This window comes from Lytechinus pictus, chromosome 16 (assembly GCF_037042905.1).
Source record: "Lytechinus pictus isolate F3 Inbred chromosome 16, Lp3.0, whole genome shotgun sequence".
Taxonomy (NCBI): Eukaryota; Metazoa; Echinodermata; class Echinoidea; order Temnopleuroida; family Toxopneustidae; genus Lytechinus; species Lytechinus pictus.
The window spans coordinates 14,818,746-14,843,376 of NC_087260.1; the positions used below are offsets into that span (position 1 = coordinate 14,818,746).

A 24,631-nucleotide genomic window follows, 5' to 3' on the forward strand; every position below is an offset into this window, starting at 1 on the left:
TGACACAAGACTACATTTGTGTATTGTTTACAATTGCAATCCTCTTGTATGCCGATATACAGAATTTGTCGCTTGAATAGCTTCTATGAGAGACAAAAATATTTAGTAATGAGAAATGAATGTGTTCATGGCATTTTTACATCAATTTTGTATATATGCATTAACAAAATTATGAACCGTAAAAGATTCCCTTTGCATACATGGATGACTCCACATTATTAACCTCAGATGTAATATCGTCCACTCACTGTAGGATATCATGGACTATTTCCCTCAAGAGCTGGTTTCCCATTGATAGATCTATTAACACCTAATGGATCAAGTCATTATGACATTATTACCATGAGATATGATGCTATCAGGCGACTTGCACAGGTAATACATAAATTACCAAAGAGTCAATAGTATGATGTGTATAGTACGGGCATTTTTCCAGGTTTTTACAGAAGAGTCAACAGTGGAATTATGTATAGTACAGAAAAGTTGACAGGTAATACAAAAAGTATAGAAGAGTCAATAGTAGAATGTGAATAGTATTATAATAATGGTGGCAGCAGTGGGATATGTTAATTCATTGAATACTGAATTCTTAGGTACATTAAGTCTTTGTACACAGAACATCTTCCAGTAGACAAATATTACAGAATATAGTATGTATATCCTCTTTCAGTACATCTGTTTGAATATAATAGACTTACAGTAAATATACCGTTATTATCATTATTGCAGGATTTCATGCAATTATATGCGGGAGTGTAAAATTCAAGGAAATGTAAATATTAAAATAGGCCTTGAAAAAAGGGTAATTTCTTTAATATTACATGGTAAAACAAAAGTGAAATTAAAAAATGAATAAAATTATCTTCTCTTGAAAATTGGCTTCAAAGCAACATTTATTTGAGATGTAAACTGAAAGTAGGCATATTTAAAAATATTTTACAAAATACAGATTTCAATGACAATTTTTAAAAAGATATAGAATGAAAAAAGTAAAGAAAAGAAAATTACTAAACAATAAATACAAACTAAACTACAATACTTAGGGGAAATAGGCAGCCCGAAGTAATTTAAGAGAAAATGATATGTCATCTTTGCGATCGAGCTGCTTTGATGTTTGCAAGTAGAAAACCATTTTCCCATCTAAGAAAAACATATTACATATTCTGCATACTCTCCCGCTGTGCACAGCCTTCCAACCTGACGATAATAAGCCCCACCAAGCCTGCATCACTTCCTTTTTCCTTTTTCCTTCTCTCTCTCTCTCACTCTCTCTCCCTTTTCCAAAAGCAGCATCTTACGATGCTGAAGCCTGCATCATCTTAAGTCGCAAATTCCTCGTCTGGCCCTGCCAATTTATATGTTAATTTATCCGCAGAATGCAGCCCCAATATTGGGTGCATGCATGTAGCTAAGGAGAGGGCTGTCCCCTGCATAAAATGCAATCTTTGCAGACTTCTTGCTGTTGGGCACACACACACACACGCATAACACACCCCATTGCTCGAAGTGTGGGTGAGTGGTGTGTGTATAATATGCATGGATCGTGTGTATGTGTGCTGTACCATTGCAAGTACATGCAATAGCATGTTTTGGTGTATTTTTTCAGATGGAAGAATACTTTCAGTTTTTTTCAGTTGGACATGTATATTGCATTTAATTACAATTCACATACTAGTATCACAATAATACATATAACTTGATTGATCATCTGAACAAGGACAACACATCTGTTGAACACTCTTAAACTATATAAAATACATTTTAGTAGACCACGCTTTTGTCAATGCCAAATGAAATAAGTAAGATAAAGTTTAGTGTAACCAATCACTTACAATTAGCTTCATACAAATGAAAAATTACATAATTAATCACTTCTTTCTATCTCTTGATTGTCCTCTTTTTCTTTATTTGTTTCACACACACACACCCTCACACAAACACATTTCCTAACTGATTTGTGTTTACTTCCATCTCTGTTTCATTCTTTTGTCCTTCCTATCTGCTAAACATGTTTCGCTGTTCTGTTCTCTTTAATCTTTTATTATCCATATCCTGGTTCTAATTCTTCCTTCTTGTTCTCCTTTTTTCCCCTTTTTCTTCTTCTTCTCTTCTTCCTCCTGTTCCTCCTCCTTTTTTGTCTCCTCCTCCTTTTCTGACTCCTCTTCCTCCTTCTCCTTCTCCTCCTCCTTCTTCTTCTTGTTCTTCTTCTTTCCTTTTTCTTCTTTCTTCCTTCCATACTGTTGTCTTCTTTTGCTTTGTCTTCTCCTTCCTTTTTAGTCTATCATCTCATTAAAATCATTCTCCTTTTTATTCTCCTTTCACTTCTCCATATTCTTCGTACTCTTTTTTTTTCTCTCTCTCTCTTTCTAAAATTCCTTGAAATCCTTTTTTCTTCATTTTCTACCTCTACCCATTTTATCAAAATGATAACAAATCATTATTACTACAACCAGTTTCCATTTCATTAAACTTATTTTAATAACAAATAATAACTTTTACAAGCTACTGAAATTATTCAATCTGATTGGCTGATGGTAAATTTTTCATAGAAAATATGTATTTGTTATTTTTACAAGTCGTTACAAAAAGGAACCTTGATTGTTATTTATTATTCATGAATTGTAATAAATATAGTCGATACATATTGATGTATACTGTAATATTTCCTTTTATTATTTTCCTCCCACTTGCAAACACATCTCTAGCATGAAAGGAAAAATAATAATGGCTCCCTGTGTATAGTATATCCTCACTGCCCCATGTGTTACCTACTTCAGTATTGCCTCTATTTTATTTTTATTTTCATTTGAATTCATCATTTTGACAACCATGTCAATTATCAAAATTAAATTAAGTTTAGTTGCAAAAAATATGCTAAAATTTGGACGTACTGTTTTTTTAAATGAATGAACGAAAATTAATTCTACTCTTAAGGACCTGGACATGGATTTGTTTGCAATCAAAATATCAATAAAACTGTCGGTCAAACAAATCATACAGGCTTTCCATTGTAAATATCAATTAGTTAACGCTTAACCACAATGGCTCATAAATATTGCAGCTCTTGATTAATAATCATCGTTGCGCTTTAATCGCACTTACATACGGCCTTGATTAATGAATCTGCGCTGGTATCGCCGGTGCACAACGGGAGAGGCACAATGAGATATGCATCATGCCTCACTAGGCATTGTATGAACGAATCAATTTTATTGATGAACATGGTTTATAGTTGTTCGGCCGGGTAATGGTTCTAATGGAATCTGAATCTATAGAAACAGCTGTAAAATCTGTATTCTACTATTAAATTCTGAGTGTGTTTTTTTTTTAATTCATTTCAATCTTTACAATGGTTAGTATAATGCTGGTTAATTTTGCCCTTTCTAATGTACACCACCCTTTTGAGATAATTGGGGTTATAATTATATAATAAACATCTATTATTATTATTTTTTTAATTATTATTATTATTGTTGTTTTTGCTATTATTATTATCATTATTATTATTATTATTGTTATTATTATTATTATAAAAATAATTTGTAGATTTTGTTCAGCTGTTCCTATCATCTTCTCTTTTTCTACTGTATATTGTTGATATTGATATGCTGGCCCTGCCTTTTCCTGCTATAATATCAGAAGTGTTTATTTCATTTTATTCTTTATCTCCCTCTCTCAATCCCTTAACTCTCTATCTCTCTCTCTTTAATCTCTCTTAGTATTTTTGTTTAAGGCGTTAGAAGTCATATACTGTATATTCCTCGAAATAACGTCAATGGTAATTTGAATGGCCTTGAATCATGGCTTGTCTGAGGACATGATATATATTTATTTATGAATTTCCTGGTAAATCAAGAATTTCTCGCAAACTGCAATATCTCAAGTGAGTTTTTCAACATCTATAACATAAATTTGACAAACGTTCATATAGTAAACAAACACGAACCTGCACAACCTCTATAAACACATGTATTCCAATTTGAATTTTCATACCACCGAGAATTTGAAATAAATGAATACATAAATGAATAAACAATCACAAATGAAGAAATTCATATAATAAACAAATGAACAATGAATAGGTAAACAAATTAATAATATAAATTATCAACACAAATTAATAACTAACTAAATAAACAATAAATTAATAAATACATAATAAATGAATGAACAAACAAATAAACAAATAAGTAAATAAATAAACAAATTAAAAAAAGTAAATATAATATCAATGAAATTATTCTTACCTTGTTGACCCCTGACCCCTTCACCACATCCGTGCTGACATCCAAATGCCCTGAAGACCTGGATCAGGGTCTGCATCACCAGGTTGTGGACTGTCATGTCTTCCATCCCTTTAGCAGCAGCTTCAGCATCCCCGTCCTTGACACCTGTCTTAACCTTTGGTAGGAGGAAGGAACATCAAGATATGGTAGATTCACCCTTTTCTAAATCTTAATACTTCCTATTAGGTCTTATTCAACATGGACTAGACATAGTAGAACAGGGCCCCATAACACAAAGGCTAGCAATCAACGCTAAACGAAATGGCCTATCAAGATCATTGTTGCATGCGCATTTTGCTCAGTAATCTGACTTGGGACCAATCAGAATTGTTCTTTCAAATCAGCGATTAAGCACTAACCTTTATGTTACAGGGTCCCAAGAGAATACAAAGTATTCTACTATCTTGACAAATGGGGCCGGTTGCAGGAAAATTTGCTAATCGAGCGCAAGTCCCTAATACGTGCATACCATTGGTTGAAGGTGATGTTGTACTTGATTTTTGGAGTTGCGTTTGATCGCAAATCTTTGTGAAGCAGTCCCCTGGTCTAGTGAGGGGGGAGGGGTGTTAATGGGTGGAAGATCAATATTCAAACTTCACTTTATGTTTTCTTCACATGTTAGTTCAGGGGCCCTGTTTCACAAAGAATTACAACTATAATAACTTTGCTATCATGTCAAGTACCATGGTAACAGGGCTCAGCAGCCAATAAAAATTGAGGTTTCCATGGCATTTACAATAAAGGCAGAGTTACAATTGCTGCCGGCCTTCATGACAAAGACCAAGGGAGGCAGATTTAGAGATGGAAGGTTAAAATGCAATATTCCTTGATTTAATGAGCATTCAGAAGAGTAAAGTATTATCAAGACTCATGCATGGGAGATCCTCGACACATTTGTATCAAGAACCTACATTATAATCTTGTTTATGAATGATCGGTTGGTTGTCATTGCAGAATGAATTTTCTCGACCCATGGAGCATTTGTTACCTAATGAAATAGAAAGATGGAGCTCTATTCTTCAAGAAATCTTCAGGACATTTGCCCCAACAAGGTTTAGGTATTAGGTAAATTAAAAAAAATATATACTTTAGTCATATGGGCCAAGAGCAAGCGTATCGACTCCTCTGTCTGTCTACCAGCTATTTCAATCAATGTCAACTACCCTCTCCCTATCCTAACCCATTTTTCTTAGCTCCCCTGCGGAGATTTCCTACATGTATCTCTTTGATGTTTTCATGATTAGAATCTAAACTACACCAGTCGGCAGTCTTTTTGCGATGTCTATCCCATAGAAAGTTCCGCCTATTAAAGAGAGCTGTAATCAACTCATACAAATTGTAAAACCGATGTAGAGAAAATGGGACAAAAGCTTTGTTTTTTGTATGAAAAGCAACCGGGACAGGTCTGGGAATGGCATCCCCCTCCCCCTCCCCCCTTGGTCAACAGCAAATCCACCTGACACCATGCATAAATGTTTACTTCTATGTGGACTGGTTTCACAGAAAGGCATGCATCATGGTTCTAAATTAAGGCCATGTGTTAATCCCATGTATGTCAGATCGGTTTGGTGTGAAAGATACATGCGCTTGTGTATGTCGGTATGCTCGGTGCACATGGTCTAATTGATTATCCATCCCAAACCTGAAGTAATTCATTGTTAAGCGTCACATGGGCAGATGCAGCAAGGGGTCAGCTAAGAATGTTTCATCAATATCTGCTCTGGACATCGTTTATCATACATGTTTAGGAAGGTACTTAACGCACTCTAGACAGGATTGGATCGCGGTTTGGACGAAGCAAGGTTAAGATTTAGGCATAAAGATAAGAGTTAGAATTGAGGTTAAATCTTAGAACCGGACAATGACTGGAAATTTTACTAATTTCACACTGAGAAGGAATTGGTTCCCATTTTTTGGGGGGGAGGGGGCAGGGCAGGTTTGTGAAGTAGTGGGTACCTTCACATGAACATGAATGGCTACCTCACTCCCATTTTGTTTAGATAATATTGTTTTCCATTAAGATTATTCCTTGGAATTTCATAGACAATCCTCCATGCAATTTTGATTAATTTCTCGGTAGTTTTCCATTTTGCAAATAAATCTCAGTTGATTTATACTTTGTGTAGCCTTACATTTACATTAATATTGTATATTGTAACCACCCATCCCTTATTTTACAGCAGTTATCATTCTGTTTTCTTAATGTCTAGTCTTAAAATAACCTTTTGCCATAACTATTAGTAACACAGAGGATAAATCATCCTATAATTCTATTTGTATCAAGAAATCAAAGTATTTTTGAAGGGAAAGGTACGTGTTTTGCTACTTTGTAACAAATTCATTACTGTATGACTGTATATGGAGTAGTGAATTTAGTGTTACAATTCAAGTTGGCCTGTATTACAAGACTACATTTCTCAGAATGATGCATTATGGGGAGTGACCTGACCAGATTTGAGTGCTTAAGGACTTGAGATGGTTGCTGGTTCATATCTGCTTTTAAGAGAATGGGTAATACCTGATCTCAGAGAAAGAGTGTATGTATGCATCCCCTCTCCTCCTTGAGAAATGGAGCGAAATCTGTCCACCCTTCACACAGATGTATATAACACATTCTATCGGTGAAAAGGGGAAGCGATTCTATAAGATAAAGGTGAAGCATTATGGTGCAGAAACTACTACTTAAAAACAAGGCACCTGCAATCTACAATACCGGTGCGGGGTAACATAAGATCGGGAAGTACAATTAAATATAACATGTACCGACATAACCAGCACGTGTCACCGTGTTCCGAGCGAAAGGGTGGAGACTGAATCAAAACATGGCTCCTGTTTTTGTATTAATAAAATATCAACTTAAATGAGGCTAGTGTTGTAGAGGTATATGCAGTGTATGAGAGGCTCATACTGTTCAACACAAATGTGTAAATCAAAAGAAGAAATATACATCCATCATCTACGAGATCTTTCACACTTTTTCGCTTGAGAACAAAATGACAGGTGCGTGAGACATGTGTAGAAGAAAATTAACCGTCATAGGACATCAATGACTTTCTATAAATACATAACATTACATTACATTACAATACATTGCGATGTCATTTATCACTTTTAGTGGTGAGTTTTACTTTTCATTAAATACCGGTTGCAATGGCAAGCAGTAAATGTATGGGATATCAACACTCAAATTTATTTTGAAAAGTCAACTAGAAATGATACATATTTAAATTGTCATTGAGCGCGATATCTGTTTAAATGGATTATATTTAATCCAGAAAATGTCATTCTTTTTGGCTTTTTCAGGTCATATGCACTGTCTCCTAATCTGATAATAGGTCCCGTGCAGGGCTTTAATGTTTGTTGTATACAAGAGCAGGATGAGATGAATTGTAACACATACGTAAACCTGCAAGTGATTTAGTTGGAGAATTTTTATTGCCACTGCTTCTTCAAAATTCCATGTTCATTTCATGACACTCAGAAAAGTGATAGAAGACATCTTCAAGGTCCTGTAACGCAAGACTTAGTAATCGATCATAGAGTTCACTTTTAAAATCAATTGCATTGATCAGGCATGAGCAATCAATCATAAAAAGCAACTCTGGAATCAATTGCCAGAGTTTGTGTTACAGGGCCGGGTCAAACAGAACAATCCTCACGCATTTTGTTATGCCTACACCAAGCTAAATAGAAGCATGACAACTTACATGCAATTACAGGAATAGGTGAAGAAATTTAAAAGATCGAACCAGTTTGCAAGAGGCAAATCAATCGAAAATGCATCTGATGGCTATACGGACGCCATCTTGAAATTTTTGGTCAAATCCAAAGAGATGGTGGAATTCTAGTAACTGGAATAAAAGATGCATCCATAAAGTTGTAATTATCAGCATTCTGGATATATGTAATAATTTTCAGGTAGGTTATATAGATTAAAGAGTAATTCCATTCAGAAAAATGCAACATTCTCTGAACATGATGCAGAATAATTATGACAAGGAATCCTTCACTTTATGCCTTTCGGCCATTCATCGTCACTTCAAATCGATGAGGGTTGCATTGTCAACTACATGAAATCCTGTTTGTTTCTTAATAGGCTTCATAACCCAAAGATGTCCACAACTCTTTATTTTGATTTTATGCAGAACCTAATGCAGGGTTTGAATTAAGAATTCGATGGGGCAAGGTAATGTTTTATAAAAGGCAGTTGAAGGAAAGGGAAGGCAGTGCTCACTTAAAGGGGGCATTCAAGGCCGTTAAAAGAGGGCATTAATAGAAAAATGTACTTTTCAAGGGGATATATAAATACACTGGATTATCGAAGGGCATCAAGACCATGGGGGAAAACGGGCACTTATTTTGGCCTGAGGGTTACAAATATATATGGAAGGAAATCAAGGCCATTTGTGAGGGCATCGGAAGCCATGGTCTTGTATTAATTTGAGCCCTGCTTTATATGCTAAATGGACCCCCTATATTATTTGCCTTCAAATCAAATTTCCTCCCAGCACATGGGCAAAACTTAAATTGTGAAAAAGGGTTAATAAAAGGGAAGAAGCAAATATTGCGCCATTAGGTGGCACAGCTTTTAACACAAAAGGGACATCAAACTGGTGGGTACTCTGTTTAAAACAGATCCATGAAAATATTAGACAGAAAGTTATTCTGCAAAAGATTCCCACACAAACAATTCAAAGGGTCAAACAATGGGAGAATAAGAGGTAATTTGTTGAAAATAACACTATTAACCAATGAAAAAAAAAATAATCGGCAATAATTCCAAACGCAACACATTTTCTAAGGGTAAGCGAACATTTGGAGGAACACAGGATTAACCAGGACAATTTGAAGACTTGATCTGGGGTTTAATTAAGGACAATAAAAAGTCGACTAAACAAAGTGTGCAGAACTACATATTATAGCTGAAGCGAGACTAAGAAATTTGCAAGTGAAGGGATCGAAGCACTAACTGTAGCACAGTACAAGACTAGAAGATCTACTGATCTCCTTGGGCAAAGAAGAAATACTATATAAACAATCAGGTCCGAAGATATTCCTGTCATCAATTGAGTAATTTCTGAGTCCAGCTTGGGTCAAACAAAACTAAATTTTTGCATGTGAGGGGGAAGCACCAACTGTAGCAGATCAAGAGATCTTTTGGGGGCGAGGGAGGACAATCTAAACAAAGGATAGGACACTGAAGTCCTTGGATCATTTGAGTGGGGTTTTTTGTTTCTTTTAGTCCAACTTGGGTCATGCACTGGACAGAATGCGTGGGAATCCTCTGGGCTATACCTTCTCGCCTTCTACCTTGATCACAGGTATCTTGGGCTGTTGCGGACTGGACCTTTCACCTTTCTTGATGACACTGAACTCCAAGAGGGTGTCAATGATGTTCAGGGCCACGTCGCACACACGGGCACTGGTCTCTTTGGTAACAATCGTATGAAGGGCTTTAACTATCACAGAGAAATTCAGGTGCCCATTTTCCTAGAGAGAAAAACCAGATGTAAGCGAGATATAAATTTCCTTTACAAATATATTCTTTGTGTTCCCAATCAAATGTTTCCTTATAAAAGCATTGATCATGATAGGGGAAATAACATTATTATGTGATTCTTCTCAGCCACATGGATGTGCATTTCTAAAGAGGTATACATACATTCAATTTCATGAAAGCGAGTAGCATTGTTTATTTGAATAAGGTACCTTGTCAAACTCAATGCCTCAAGTGGCCTTTCATTACCAATTCTCACACTTCCTAATTGACAAAACAATGGGGAATTGCAGGAAAACCGTTATGAAAGGGCGCATAGTGCAGGTACAGCTGGACTCCTGCTAAAAGACTGGGGTGCACAGACTTTTGACAAGGTACCTAAGCTCAGTGATTGAAATATTGTCTTTACCTGGATGTAGTAAGTTGATCCTGGTGCCTCAGCCACTTCCTGCTCTTCCTGTGTCGTGTAGTTCACAAAGGTATCAGATGCGCTACGGGGCAAAATGGATGCAGGGATGTTCAGAGAGGTCTTCTGGCTTCCTGGACATTCGCTTCCTGAAGATGGGCAGTTGTCAGCAGGTTTAAATGGATTCTTGGTGGTATCCCTGGGTGGGGGCACCAACAAGGCACACGTTTCCGTCGGTTCCTCGATGTCGTGATCATCATCAGACGGTGGCGGGTAATCAGGGTTAGAGTGTGGATTATTGTTGTTGTTGTGGGTCGTTGTCATCTCCCAGTCACTCAAATCCTCCATTTCATCCTGAATGACTACTGCTTTAACAAGCTTTGGTTGCTCCCTTTTGGGTGGGGATAGCTTAGGAGGGGAGCAAAATGGAGGAGGAGTGATTGGAGGGGGCCCTGTCAATGGTAAAGGAGGTGGCTTTGCACTTGGTGATAATGGAAGAGGAGGAATAGTCAACTTCGGCAGGGTTTTGGTTTCACAGTCCGACTGAATCATTGTTCCATTAGACAGTCTCTTTGGTGGCTCTATAATGGTGGCCATTTGTGGTTCTAAATCGGCACTGTTCCAGTCCGGAACTTGCAAAACTTGTGCATTTGGTCCATGTAGCTGCATTGGTTTCCGGTCCTGAATGCCACCTGCTTCTTTGATCAACCTCTTGGCATGAACAGCTGGGGCTGATCCATGTCCAGCAGGAGCTGGTGGTAAAGGAGAGGAGGAGGGAGATCCAGGTGTGACTGTTGTCACAAACCTTGGAGAAGGAGACCGAGGCAAGGCCGATGCTTTGGATCTAGGATTCGACACCATTACAGGAGCTTTGAGGGTAGGATTTGGTAAAGAGTTGATCCCTGGAGATGATGATGGAGGTGTCAAGACCGAAGTTCGCTGCCTATCATAGCTTGCTGTCAGCATTGTAGGAGAATTTGACAGAGTTTGTTTTGCAGGAAGTTCAAGGGGTTTGGTAATGTCCAGAGTTGCAGCAGAAGCTGTGAAAGCAATGTTACTTTGCAGAGGCTTGAGCAAGGATTCTGTCAGTTCGTTTTCATTTGAATTGCAGTTTGGAGAATTGTCTTGGTTATGTTCACCCACCTTCAACAATGAAGGAAGAGTTTTCAGGTGGATGACTTTAATTTTGAACTCAAGTGGTTCTCTTCTAGGAATGGTAAAGCTAGGATTCTTAACTACTTCTTCAGGGGACGGAATGAGAGGTTTGGTATCACCTGTGCTTTCCTCATGCTTTGAATCATCACTGGAATTGCTCATCTTGACCTCCTCTATTTCTTCTAATTTGGGCACAAGAGCACTACCAGCTTTTGAGGGTCTTGCAACCTTCCTGTACTTTCCAGCACGGACCATGTCATGGGGGCCTTTTCTTTCACCACTGTTTTTTCTTTCCAGGGAATTCTTTCGATCTAGAATGTTCCTCTTGGGAGGAGGATGTGTCGGTGGACACTGCTCCTCTAACTTAATCTTCTTAGGTGAACCTTGAAAGGGATGAGCTTCTCTAGGACGCACTTCAGAAACCCTGTATCCTTGACCAAGGTTTGATCCCATGTAAGCAGCTGGCACAGAGAATTTCTTAGGTGGAGGACCTGGAGCTGGGTTGAAAAGTGACACAGTAATCTGTGGTATCGGAGAGGAATTACTCCTCTGCCGTACCCTTTCTGCAGCAATGGTTTCATCAGCTATCTGTCGCAACCTTGTCAGGATGTATGTGAGAGCCCAATGGACCCCATCTTCTGACCAATGAGGGCTGAAGAGACATCGTAGAACAGCAACATCAAAGAGCGTTGCAGAGCACACATCATTAAGTCTCTGAGGAAACCGCCGTCTGGGCATTTCAGGAGGCGGCGAAGGAGGGGAAGGAAACACTCCTTTTGAAGGATCATCATAAGTTTCATCTTCAATTCTGCTGCTGCTGTTGCTTCCTGACAATTCAAGAGACTGTGGCCGTGACTTTCTTGTTGGCGGTGGTGTGAAATCTACCGGAGTACACTTCGGAGCCATCTTCATTTGAATATTAGGTTCTGAGTCCTTTCTATTTTGTATTGCACGGAGACCATCTTGAAGCTGGGCATAATTAAATCCTGAAGATACCTTGAGATTCCCACAGCTACAAGCCTGGTTTCCGGTGACAGGAGTGTTGCACATCTCACAGAAAATCTCCAAGCTTACAGAAGGCACATCAGCTGGAGTGCTTAATCGGCTCACTTCCGAAATGTCTGCTAAAGGAACAATCGGACGTTGCTGCTCTTCCTTTGGTTCCTCCTTTTTCTCTTCAACATGTTCCTTCTCTTCGTCTTTCTTCTCTTCTTTCACCTCTTCAATAACTTCCTTTTTCTTTTCCTCAACCTCATCAATCTTATTCTCTAGCTTCGGTGCCACCTTGTTCATAACAGGACTCACTTTCTTAGGATGATGCCTTCTGCCCACCCTGATAATGCGTCTCGGCTTCACCAATCCTGACATGCTCTGTATATCAGGCTGCTTGTGATCCCACAAGGCACGCCAGAGCTTCACTCCACTCTCCAACCTGAAAGTCAGGTCCGATTCCTTGATGCTGTAAACCAGTGGAGCAAAGAGGTACACGAACAGCTGCAGCGTGGTGAGAGGATGCTCAAGAGCTAGTTGGCTGCAGGTGTCACTCTGGTTATCATCATTGGTTGTTTCCTGGGCACACTCATCCGGAGCATCCAGGAGAACCCAGTGCAAGGTGTACAGGAGCTTGGTTTCCCCGACTCCTAGCTTGTCCGCGTGCCCTAACTTGGCTCGGTTAGTGAGAAGAGCTGCGCAGCAATGCATCAGATGGGGAAGGGCGGCCTGTATAAGCTGCCATCTTGGAATACTGGCTATGGCATCAGAGAGACTTGGCGACAGGCCGTGCACTTTGTTCTCCACAAGAACTCGCTCAAAAGACTGTAAAGGAAGAGAAATAAAATAAAGATACACAATATTACAATAACTCAAACAATATAAGAGTAGGATGATAAACAAATAATGAATGTTCATGAGTGCAATGGACAGAATACTTCATGAGGTGAAAGATGAAATGATCTAACGAGGTGTAGCCAAGTTGAATGGATCATATCATCTGTCACCTCATGAAATATTCTGTCCATTGCACGAATAAAAAGAACATTATTTGGTTTATATGACACCTAAAAAACTATTCTTTTGCACGATGAATGGATCCAAAATTGCATGGTTGATGGCGTCATTGTAAATGGGCTGAATGATCTATATCAAACAACCAATCAAATGACAAGGATCTATCTAGTTGTCATATAATAATCTCTAAATAATATCTAAAAGAATATTTCAAAAACTTTACGAAGCAGTGATGAATTACAATAGCTTGCATGTCTAGTTACCCCACATATTCAATCAAGGAGGAATGATTCTTGTTTCACACTATAGTGAGGAAAAAGTTTGGATATTTCATATAGCAAAATATAAAAGAAATAGTGAGTAGGTGATGTAATTGGTTCCATACCAACCAGGGCGTGCATATACCTGTTTTATGAAATGAAGCGAAAATCTAAAACTTCATGACTTATTTATTTCACATACGATTTTGATAAATAAAAAAATTCAGTGTTGTTATACTAATGTGATTTTTCCCTCCTGAGCGTTCCTATAAACTTTTCTGCTACGATGGACTTGCCCTTAAAGATCACCACAATAATGTCCGGTACTGCTAGGATTTTTACCAAAATAGATGACTCATATCAATAGTATTTACATGTATATATATATTCGTGAAGTCATATTGGAGTAAACAACAAATACCACTGGCCAGAAAAGAGGGTACTAAAGACATACATTATCCACATAATTATATTCATTCACATGACCCGGTTGAACAATATTCAACAAATTTGCATAGAGTATGAATTGCATTACATTCTCTTTGTCATCAGTTAATAAATGCAAGTCTTTATACAGCCAAACATGAATGATGAATGATGCACTCATACAAAAATTGCTCAAAGAAAATGCATTGTATGACTGCTATATATTTCACTTTAACGTGGAAAAGATATTTTATAAGAACAAGTGGAATGCCTCTGGCCGTCTCACCTGCATCACGCGATTCAATATAGCAGCAGTGCTGATTTTGAAAACTACTATAACTCGCACAAGATGTTCAGTGATACTTGGTTACTCTTATTTCCACGTTTTATGAACTAGACCAATACACTTATAGAGATATGATGGCAATTCAACAGATACCCCCAACGTGGCCAAAGTTCTTTGACCTTACATGACCTTTGACCTTGATCATGTGACCTGAAACTCGCACAGGATGTTCAGTGATACTTGATTACTATTATGTCCAAGTTTTATGAACTAGACCAACACACTTTCAAATTTATGGCTGTAATTCAACAAATACCCCAATTTGGCCAAAGTTCATTGACCCTAAATGACCTTTGACCTTGATCATGTGACCTGAAACTTGCACAGGATGTTCAGTAATACTTGATTACTATTATGTCCAAGTTTCATGAATCAGATCTATAAACTTTCAAAGTTATGATGGTAATTCAACAGATACCCCCAATTCGGCCAAAGTTCATTGACCCTAAACGACCTTTGACCTTGGTCATGTGACGTGAAACTCATGCAGGATGTTCAGTGATACTTGATTAACCTTATGTATAAGTTTCATGAACTAGGTCCATATATTTTCTAAGTTATGATGACATTTCAAAAACTTAACCTTAGGTTAAGATTTTGATGTTGATTCCCCCAACATGGTCTAAGTTCATTGACCCTAAATGACCTTTGACCTTGGTCATGTGACATGAAACTCAGGCAGGATGTTCAGTAATACTTGATTAACCTTATGGCCAAGTTTCATGAACTAGGTCCATATACTTTCTAAGTTATGCTGTCATTTCAAAAACTTAACCTCAGGTTAAGATTTGGTGTTGACGCCGCCGTCGCCGTCGCCGTCGGAAAAGCGGCGCCTATAGTCTCACTCTGCTATGCAGGTGAGACAAAAATGAGAGATCAATATAATGAAACAAAACAAGGCAATGTTATAGGTACGTAAGAGAAGGGTACTTGCATGGCAGAAGCAATAGATACAGAACAACATATGAAAATTATTAAGAGAGAAAGCGGGAGCAAAATAGAGAGAAAAGGAGAATCTGCGAGTCACAAGAAAAAGGTAGAGACGGGATGTAACTAGAGGGGGCAAAATATGAAAGACATTAATAAACAGCAAAACAGATAGAGATACACAGGAAGACTTAATGACAGAATAGTGAAGAAATTGTATAGGGAATTAATAGACAAATGAAATAAAGAAAATGTAAGAGAGTGAAAACACGGGAGAGAAGACTGCCCGTCAGACAAGGAGAAAAGGTAGATTCATACAGATGAAGAAAGACAAGGAAATGTAAAGAAAAGCATAAAATGAGTATCATAGAAGATCCAACAGAAAACAATGACAGACAGAGACACAAAAATACACAGAAGGAGGATAGATATATATTGTATTGTATTTTTGTCTATAGGCGTATCCTACCACAAGCCTCAGCTTTTAGGGTATACGCCTTCTTCTTTAAACCTGTACATATTTATATTCTTCATAACAAATTGATTTTTGTATGAATTGATGTTTACGAAAAATGTAATGAAATGGAAGAAAATAAATATTTATTTTAATTTGAATTGAGATAGCTCTAGTGAAAAGGCAAGGAGAGAAGATCAATTAATGTGAGAGATAGGTAGAGGGAAGGGAAGAATCTTTTGGACAATGCTAGGCAGATGAAACCTGACATAAAGGGAGAGAGAAAACAAAGGCTCAGACAGAAAGAAAAAAGGAGAGGGAGAAGGGAAACAACTGCATGAGACAAAGGGAGAGAAAAAGCTACTGGGCAAAGAATTAAGGAAAACTGCAAGAACAAAAGAAAATGAATTAGCCCTCATAAAACAAAGGTATTAAATCGGCAATAGATACATATAGGAGACACAGAAAGAGAAGATTCAACATGAGGGGGGGGGATTATAGTCAAAGAGAAATAAAAAAAAGACAGATGAAGGGGAAGAGCGTGAAAAAAACAAGACTACATGTCCAAGAAAGAGAATGAGAAAGCAAAAAGTCATGGCAAGCAATGGGAGAAAGAGAAAAGATGTGCAGTGTGAAATGCAACACATTGCATCATATTATGCATGTACATGACACAGGTCTTGCAAAATTTTCCTCCAAGAGCGATAAATCATGGCATGGTGGGGTGATTCGCGATATCATTAAATATTCAGACAAGTGTAGACGTAGACGTACTGTGTGCGCTCCGCTGGAGGCGTGATCGAAATGCCATGAACGTTGCTTTCCCTGCATACCATATAACTCTCAAAGATACAATATGCAGTACTCTTCCCCAACAATATACATGTACATGTAATGTACATATCACCCGTTACATAGGCCTACATTTATATATCCGATGTGTTCTTACGCAGAACTATTGTCTCTTGGGGATTTGAAGGCTTTTCCCATCTCTGATTTTATAATACAACCAAATCTATAATGTTGCAAGAGTTTCCTGGTTTAATTAATTATTCAATAAATAATATACATGTAGTCTTTGAAGTTGATGCATGTTGTATCAACCTAAACAAAATAAAATCATACGAGACTTCATTTTCAACAAATCCAAAGCAAGCATTCGAGACCTGCAATTGATATTTTTAGCATCAGAAACATTAGATTTTAATTAGCTTTAATAGCCAGGGTAATATAAGAGCACCTTGAACACCTTACAAGGCAGATATATGTGTGCTATACAGTCAAATGCCCTATAACAAAACTTAGAACTTCTGCAACAGGCCAATATTCATGTACCTGTATTGTTTTATCATGTTTAATGCAAATATACATTGAAGAGCACTTTTGAGATTATTATAATTAATGTCAACATGCTTGTATGATAATGATGTCAACATTTAATCACAATCTTAAGTGCCCATTCAACACTTCCTTAATCAGAAAGTCAATATATGTTATAAACGAAAGACAATATCTATATTGAGTTTTAAATTGATAAATTTTTTTCGGAGCAATAGGCAGGATGATTAAAACTCTGAAAGTATTTTAACACCAACAGATTTTCCAATTATCATACATGGTATCCACATGATTTGATTTGCTATATTGATATTATTTTACTTTAATTTATTATTTTTCATAATTTCTTTTATTACGGTAATGTTTTATTTATCAAAATAAAGGGGTTTCTATCATGAATAAAACCAACCAACTAACATAAATGTGACAATAAGTCGAGTAAGATACTAAATAATAATTAAAAAATGTTTTACATTCCTTGGAATGTTATTTTAGGGACTATGTAATTGGATTATAAATATTATTCTTGGAATGGAAAATAATATTCGGAAGCTGCTCGCATATGACATCACAAATGAAAAAAAAATTAAACTTCCAATTGAAAATTTTAAATCTTTAATGGATTTTCCTCAAAGCGTCAACAAGATTTTGTCAACATGCTTGTATGATAAAAATGTCAACATTTAATCACAATCTTAAGTGCCCATTCAACACTTCCTTAATCAGAAAGTCAATATATGTTACAAACAAAAGATTTTTTTTTACTATTTACCTTTACTTGTTTCCCCAAAAAAATCCTTTCCAACAGGGTGAACTTCCCCTTGAAATTCATTGCTAGTGAATTCATTCAAAGTTATTTGGAAACAATATAGAACTTAGAAGCCCAAAATTAAGCCCTGAAATTGAAATGCCTAAAGAATCATTATGTCTGTAAACAAAGTAGTTTTTTATAACAAGCGACAAGAACTATTATGGTTTTTCTTCTGTTTTGTTCTTGTACAGAAATTTACAATTATTTAAGTCTTTCATGACAGTCAATGAAAGTAAACTGCTAATAACTGTAAACTAAGGGTACCATGATTCATTTCAAAGCCTTCATCCAATTTGAACATAATCATATGCTGCAAACAAGAATTATTATTTTCCATTGAAACATGAAGTGTAACATACCCTTTAAAGTAAATGATGCATTAAATAGTTACAAGCCTATATAATTCTATTAATTTTGGAGTAATTCATGAATACTCATCAATAGACATAAGCCTTTTCAATAATGCTTCAATTCATGAACATGGGATGTTATGGTGTTATTATTAATCACCATTTAATTAGTAACACTAAGGGCTTGTTATGCCACAAATGTTGAATGGATTTGCAAGGTCTGACCTTCCGAGTTGAAAGACGACAATTCAATTTGCACGGGATAATGTTGATCGACAGCTAAAATGGTATTGCCATGCCCCCGCATTGCAGACTCGTCAACTTTTAAAAAACATGGTCAATGCAATAACATTGAGATAGTCTGTGTTAAAGCAGATGCGGCGTTCTCCAAAATATGTTGAGAGAAGCGAAGACTACCATTTCAGGTCAACATGGAAGATTTTCCTGACCTTAAAATCATTTTATGAATTAAACTTCAGATAATGTTTTGTATTGCCATGCCCTAGCATTGCAGACTCCTCAAGTTTAAAAAAACATGGTACAGTTTGTTGAGCAGAAACAGCATTATGTTTAGAGAAAAGATGCCTAAGTTATGGATAAACACAGAAGATTCTTTCAAGTTTATACATTTTCTTTAAAGGAAAATGAAACTCTTGGAGCAAGTTAGCTTTTGTGAAAGCAGAAAAATCAAAGAATAAGATCAACAAAATTTTGAGTAAAATAGGGCTAGCAATAGAAGAGTTATGAGCATTTGAATGTCGAGATCACTAATGCTATGGAGATCCTCCTATTGGCAATGCGACCAAGATCTATGATGTCACAGATGAACGACTCTCCCCTTTTGGACACTGAAAATATACCCCAAAACATCTCTTTTTGCTCATTCTAATCATATGACAAACGATTCATCAATGATATAATGTTGTGAAACCTCTGTACTTGTCCTCTCTTACAGAGAACACCTCACCTTGTGATAGACTCTATAAAAGTGAGAATATAAGTGAAATAAGTACTAAAGTAATGAGGGAGTTGTATGTGTGTGACATCACAGATCTTGGTCGCATTGCCAATGAGAGGATCTATATGGCATTAGTGATCTCAATATTCAAATGCTCATAACTTTCTTATTATTCATTCAATCTTCCTCAAACTTTCAACAATATGTTTCTTTGATTTTTCTCTTTGATATGGATTCAGCTGGTTTCAAGGGTTTCATTCTCCTTTAAGATTGACTCTAATGAATATCAAATAGAAATGTTTATTTATATTGCTACGCCTTTACAAAGCAGAATTTTCAACCTAAAAAAACATACATGGTCATCAAATAATATTATTCAGATACATGTAGTCTGTAAAAAAGATGATTTTCTATCATTTGTTTTAAATAGAGCAAGAAGGGATTGACATATTTTCTGCTAATAAAAAAGCAATATTTTCAGAAGCTTAAACTCTTATTAGGGCAAGTCGACTGCAACAAATAGATTATTTGAATTTATAAATGGAGACAAATCACACAAGCATAACACTAAGTTTCATTAAATCAGAAGTAAAAAATGAAGGCTATTCATACTCCTAAGAAATTAGTTTAAATAGAACTATTTTCAATGTAATTTAGAAGAAAAGCATTAAGCTGATCCTCAACCTTTAACTGAAACTCCCACTGCAATAGGCATTTTATAGTTGGGGTCACAATAATTGCTCATGAATTTATTACTGAGAGAATGGTAGTCGTACATCGTACATACACATGTCCCTCTAGCTAACATGTATGTGTTCATACTGTACGTTGCTTGCTTAAGAAGATATGAACTTGGCACAAATGGTAAACACATGCACGAATACTACAGATGTCTAATGCTTTCAACATCAATGAAATGTTGAAGGTCGTAAAAAAATTACACATATGACATATACCTGGGTATATTTATAATAATGTATATATAAGTTAATATATTTTGCTGGAGTAACTTCATACAGATAGCAAGATTGTGGAACCCAATAGAAAATGAGGTATTAATCACTATCAAACTGCATTTATAATCTTTATATCATCATGTTTTTTTTACAATTACAAAGGATACCTTGAAGTACAAAGCGAAACTTTTAATTGAACATAAAATTTAGTGGTTCCTTATCATTTATTAGAAAAATTGTCAATAATTTTGACCAGCAGGTAGAAATTTTTAACATGAAATTTTTATTAAAATAATGAAATACTTGGTAACTCAATGGCTGTCATCATAAAAAACATTAATGAAAATGATATTTCATAAATCATTAACAAATTATGAAATTATGGCTATTAAAGTTACTAATTAAATTTAGATAGATTTCTAATTTAGCTGAGGCTATGAACACAAAAAATACATGTAAGTAATCAAGGAATGTCTAAAGATACTTTTGCACAATTGCAGGAAATTCCAGAAAACAATGCACAAGACAGGCGTGTGTATTCTTACAAAATATTGTAAGTTTTTTTTCTCTCAATTTTAAGCAATATTTTTATATTCTACTCACCACACAGCTGGCCTCGTAGATTCTTGTTAACTTGGGCCGGATAAAAGGGCTTTTATGAAAAGAAATCAAAATGGAAACTGATTAACTAAACTGTTAATAATAATTTGCTTTCGTAAATAGTTTAATAAATTGTGGTGGACTTGCATAACAGTATGATTCATGTCGGTTAAACTTTAAAAGAAAATTTCAAGCATGATACACTTTGTTCTTTGTCCAATTGTGTTGATAAAAAGAATGGAATGAAAACTTGACAATATTGAGAGGAACTTGAAGTGAGTTCATCTGCATATTCTCATATTGACATCTTTACACTCTCACTACCATCCTCATCTGCCATCATCTTCAACTTTTTCATCATCATCATCATCATTATCATCGACATCATTAACATCACTATCAGGGGCCGCGGAACGGTTTTCAAAGTGGGGGGCTGAGCCAAGAGTGGGGGGGCTGACCATGCAAAAAATCACAATCCTATGGTCATTTTTACGTTTTTGTACACGGTTTTGGAAAAAAGTAGGAGGGCTGAAGCCCCCCAGCCAACCCCCCCCCCCCCCCCCGCTTCCGCGGCCCCTGACTATCATCAACTTTATACTCATTATCTTCATCATTATCATCATCATCACCAACATCATCATCTTCATCACTATTATTATGAACAACTACATTAATATCATAAATCATCATCATCGTCCCCCGAGAACTCATCATCATCACCATCATCAACTTACATGTAATCATCATCATAAGCAGCAGCATTACCATCAAACATCATCAAATTGACATCATTATCATCACTATCATCAACTTCATAATCATCATCATCATCATCATCATCATCATCATCATCACCATCATCATCATCTTCATCACTATTTTTATGAACAACTACATTAATATCATAATCATCATCATCATATCGCCCCCCCCCCCCCCCCGAGAACTCATCATCATCACCATCATCAACTTAATCATCATAAGCAGCAGCATTATCATCAAACATCATCAAATTCTTCTTCCTTGCATGATCATATCATCTTCATCATCAGATTATTATAAAGATCTGTAGCGACCAAAATTTAATTAACCTTATTTTTAGTTTTGTCCTATCAAAGACCCACTAGTTTCTTTTTGCCGCCGTTTTTTAGATACGTCACAGTCTTTACAAATCGTATTACTTATAATTTCCTCCGCTGACTAAGTAGTCCAGCAATAACATATTTCTTTTATTTCTTAAAAATAACAGTTAAATAATTGTATATATTAAAAATAAGATTACATATAACAATTGTTTTAATATACTTATTTATTACCTTCCTTTTCATTCGGAAGTCCCGATTTATTTTTATTAAAATAGTTCGATAACTCATGTCGGGCAAGCCCTTCCGGGAAGGCGCGTTTAGCGTCACTTGCGGGAAATAAGTCATCGAGAAAGGTGCCCAGACCGTACGTCTTCTTATAATCGATTTTCTGTGTGTACGTGGCAAGGCAGTTTTTAATTACAGTAATCAGCCAAGCCACGTACTGCAAATGCGGTTCGCCACCCGGGTTTTGAGCTACCTTCTGCACCTTTCGTGTAATTCATAATTTCACCGCCCCATGACCAGGGGGTTTTCTTTCTCCTCCATTAAAAGCAGTCACCAATCTAAAACTTGACTACGGTATTGTTTTCTGTCGGGTGTACATCTCAAACGAGGAACCTGCCCGGTTCCTTCAGATCTTTCCCATCCTCCATCTCATCCTCATTAACAGTCACTATCACTACCACCCTCATTCTCATCACCATCAACTTTATCATTCTGATCATCACTATCACCATCATCATCATCAACATCATCATCTTAATCATCATCATCACCACTATTGTCATCATCATCATCATCATCACCATCATGCATCATCATAATCATCATCATCACTACTATCACCATCATCCTCATCATCATCTTAATCATCATCATCTTAATCATCATCATCATCACCATCATCATCATGCATCATCATCATCACCATCATCATCATCATCATCATAATCATCATCACTATCACCACCATCATCATCATTATAATCATCATCATCATCATCACCATCATTACATCACCATCATCATCATCATAATCATCATTACTATCACCACCATCATCATAATCATCATCATCACTATCACAATCATCATCATAGTACCATCCTTCTCATCATAACCATATCGTCCTCTTAGTACTCATCATCATCATCGTCACCATCATCAATGATCATCTTAATCAACATCATTATGACCATTAATTTATTATCATCTTCATCATCATCCTTGATTACCATCAATCATCATCAACTTCATCTTCAAGGATATCATTCAACACCACCATCCTAGCTCATCATCATCAATATCATTATAATCATAATCATCCCTCCCTCCTCTTCCTTCCCTAGCTTTTTTTCTCATCGCGTGCTCTTCGTCTTTCTACTTGGCACGTACTTCCTTTTCCTCTTCCCCGCGTCCTTCTCTCCTCCCCGCGTCCTTCTCTCCTCATCGATCTAGTTTCCACACTCTCCATTCCTCTTATTCTCCCCCTTATCTTCATTCCTTTCCACCCCTCCTCTTCATTCTGTTCATTTTGACATGATGTAGAGATAACATTCCCAACACGAACATAACAACATGCAGGATTATTACTCGCAACTCACCTCGTTTGCCTCCACAGGAAAATCTGAATAGGCAGTGGAATCTGCCTTGCCAGATCTTTGGGATCTTCGCCGGACTTCTTTCGTTTCACCATCTTTCTGTTCTAAAAAGAAACCCAACTCAACAGAGGATTATTCCTTGACTTCTGTTCGGATGAGTGATGGAAAAACATCTCCGTCAATTCCTTCTTGTTGGCAAAATCATGATTTACACGATAAAAACCTTGCCGACGACAAATACAGGGCGGAGTCCATCCACTGAAATGCAATATTCCCCGGAATCCTCCCTAAGCTCTCGGGTGGGAATGCGCTACGCCCGATGCTAGCTCCCTTTTATCACCGGTGTCTTTGGAACAGAAAACGATCCTTTCAAGATTCCCCGACTGCAGCGCGCTGATGGTACTCCGGCATCGGCATACGGCAGCAGTGCAGAAAATGAAAACAACTTGGGTCATCGCATCAGCTGATTTTAGGAATAACGCGCATGCTCTGAATACTAGAAACAGATTTGCTGACTGTCTCGACTCTCGAGTATGATTTCTGTTTTTTGTTTTTTTTTCCTTCTTCTTTTTATCCCGACCAACTATATAATCATGACAATCAGTAGTTTAATTCCCTTCATACTCTGTCGAAAATAAGAATGAGTTTGTATGGAGTAAATTTCGACGTAATAGTGTGGTTGATTTCACACTCTTCAGAGGTCGAGGAAGGGTGAAGTACTGTTGAGCTGGATCGGAGCTGGATATGGTAAAAAAAATGCTCTTCATATCCATTCTTTATTAAATTAAATAATTTGATTGATCCTTCAATCTAAATTAGTGGAATTCACTCAATTTTTTTTTAAGCGATTTGTTCCATCAAGAGGGAATTTTGGCTCAAATTCCCCCCCCCCCAAAAAAAAAAAAATGTAAAAAAAAAACCAACATCCCCTTGACGTCTCCGATCAATTTCACCCCTCTCCCCAACCAAACAATTTCAAATGAAGATTCGAACAATACACAATATGTCTTTACGACGTCACAGCTGTCTGTATAATGATGTGAAATATATACTATTATATTATTATGGCTCAAAATTAATAATATACACGCATTAATTTGTTTCCACTAAATGTGTATAGCAACTAGTTGTCGACCTCAAACCTAATGGGCATGCATAAAAATTTCGT

At 36.7% G+C, this 24,631-nt stretch overlaps 1 protein-coding gene across 1 annotated transcript; it reads right to left on the reverse strand.

The window, feature by feature from the left end:
* Positions 1–3,879: 3,879 nt before the first annotated feature.
* On the reverse strand, positions 3,880–23,906 carry LOC135157111 (histone-lysine N-methyltransferase 2D-like). Its single transcript, XM_064111624.1, has 6 exons — positions 23,467–23,906; positions 20,781–20,829; positions 10,193–13,159; positions 9,582–9,776; positions 4,248–4,401; positions 3,880–3,899 (listed from the first exon to the last, which is right to left on the reverse strand). The coding sequence occupies exons 1-6, from the start codon at positions 23,556–23,558 to the stop codon at positions 3,880–3,882; spliced, it is 3,477 nt and encodes a 1,158-aa protein (XP_063967694.1). The 5' UTR covers positions 23,559–23,906.
* Positions 23,907–24,631: the final 725 nt, after the last annotated feature.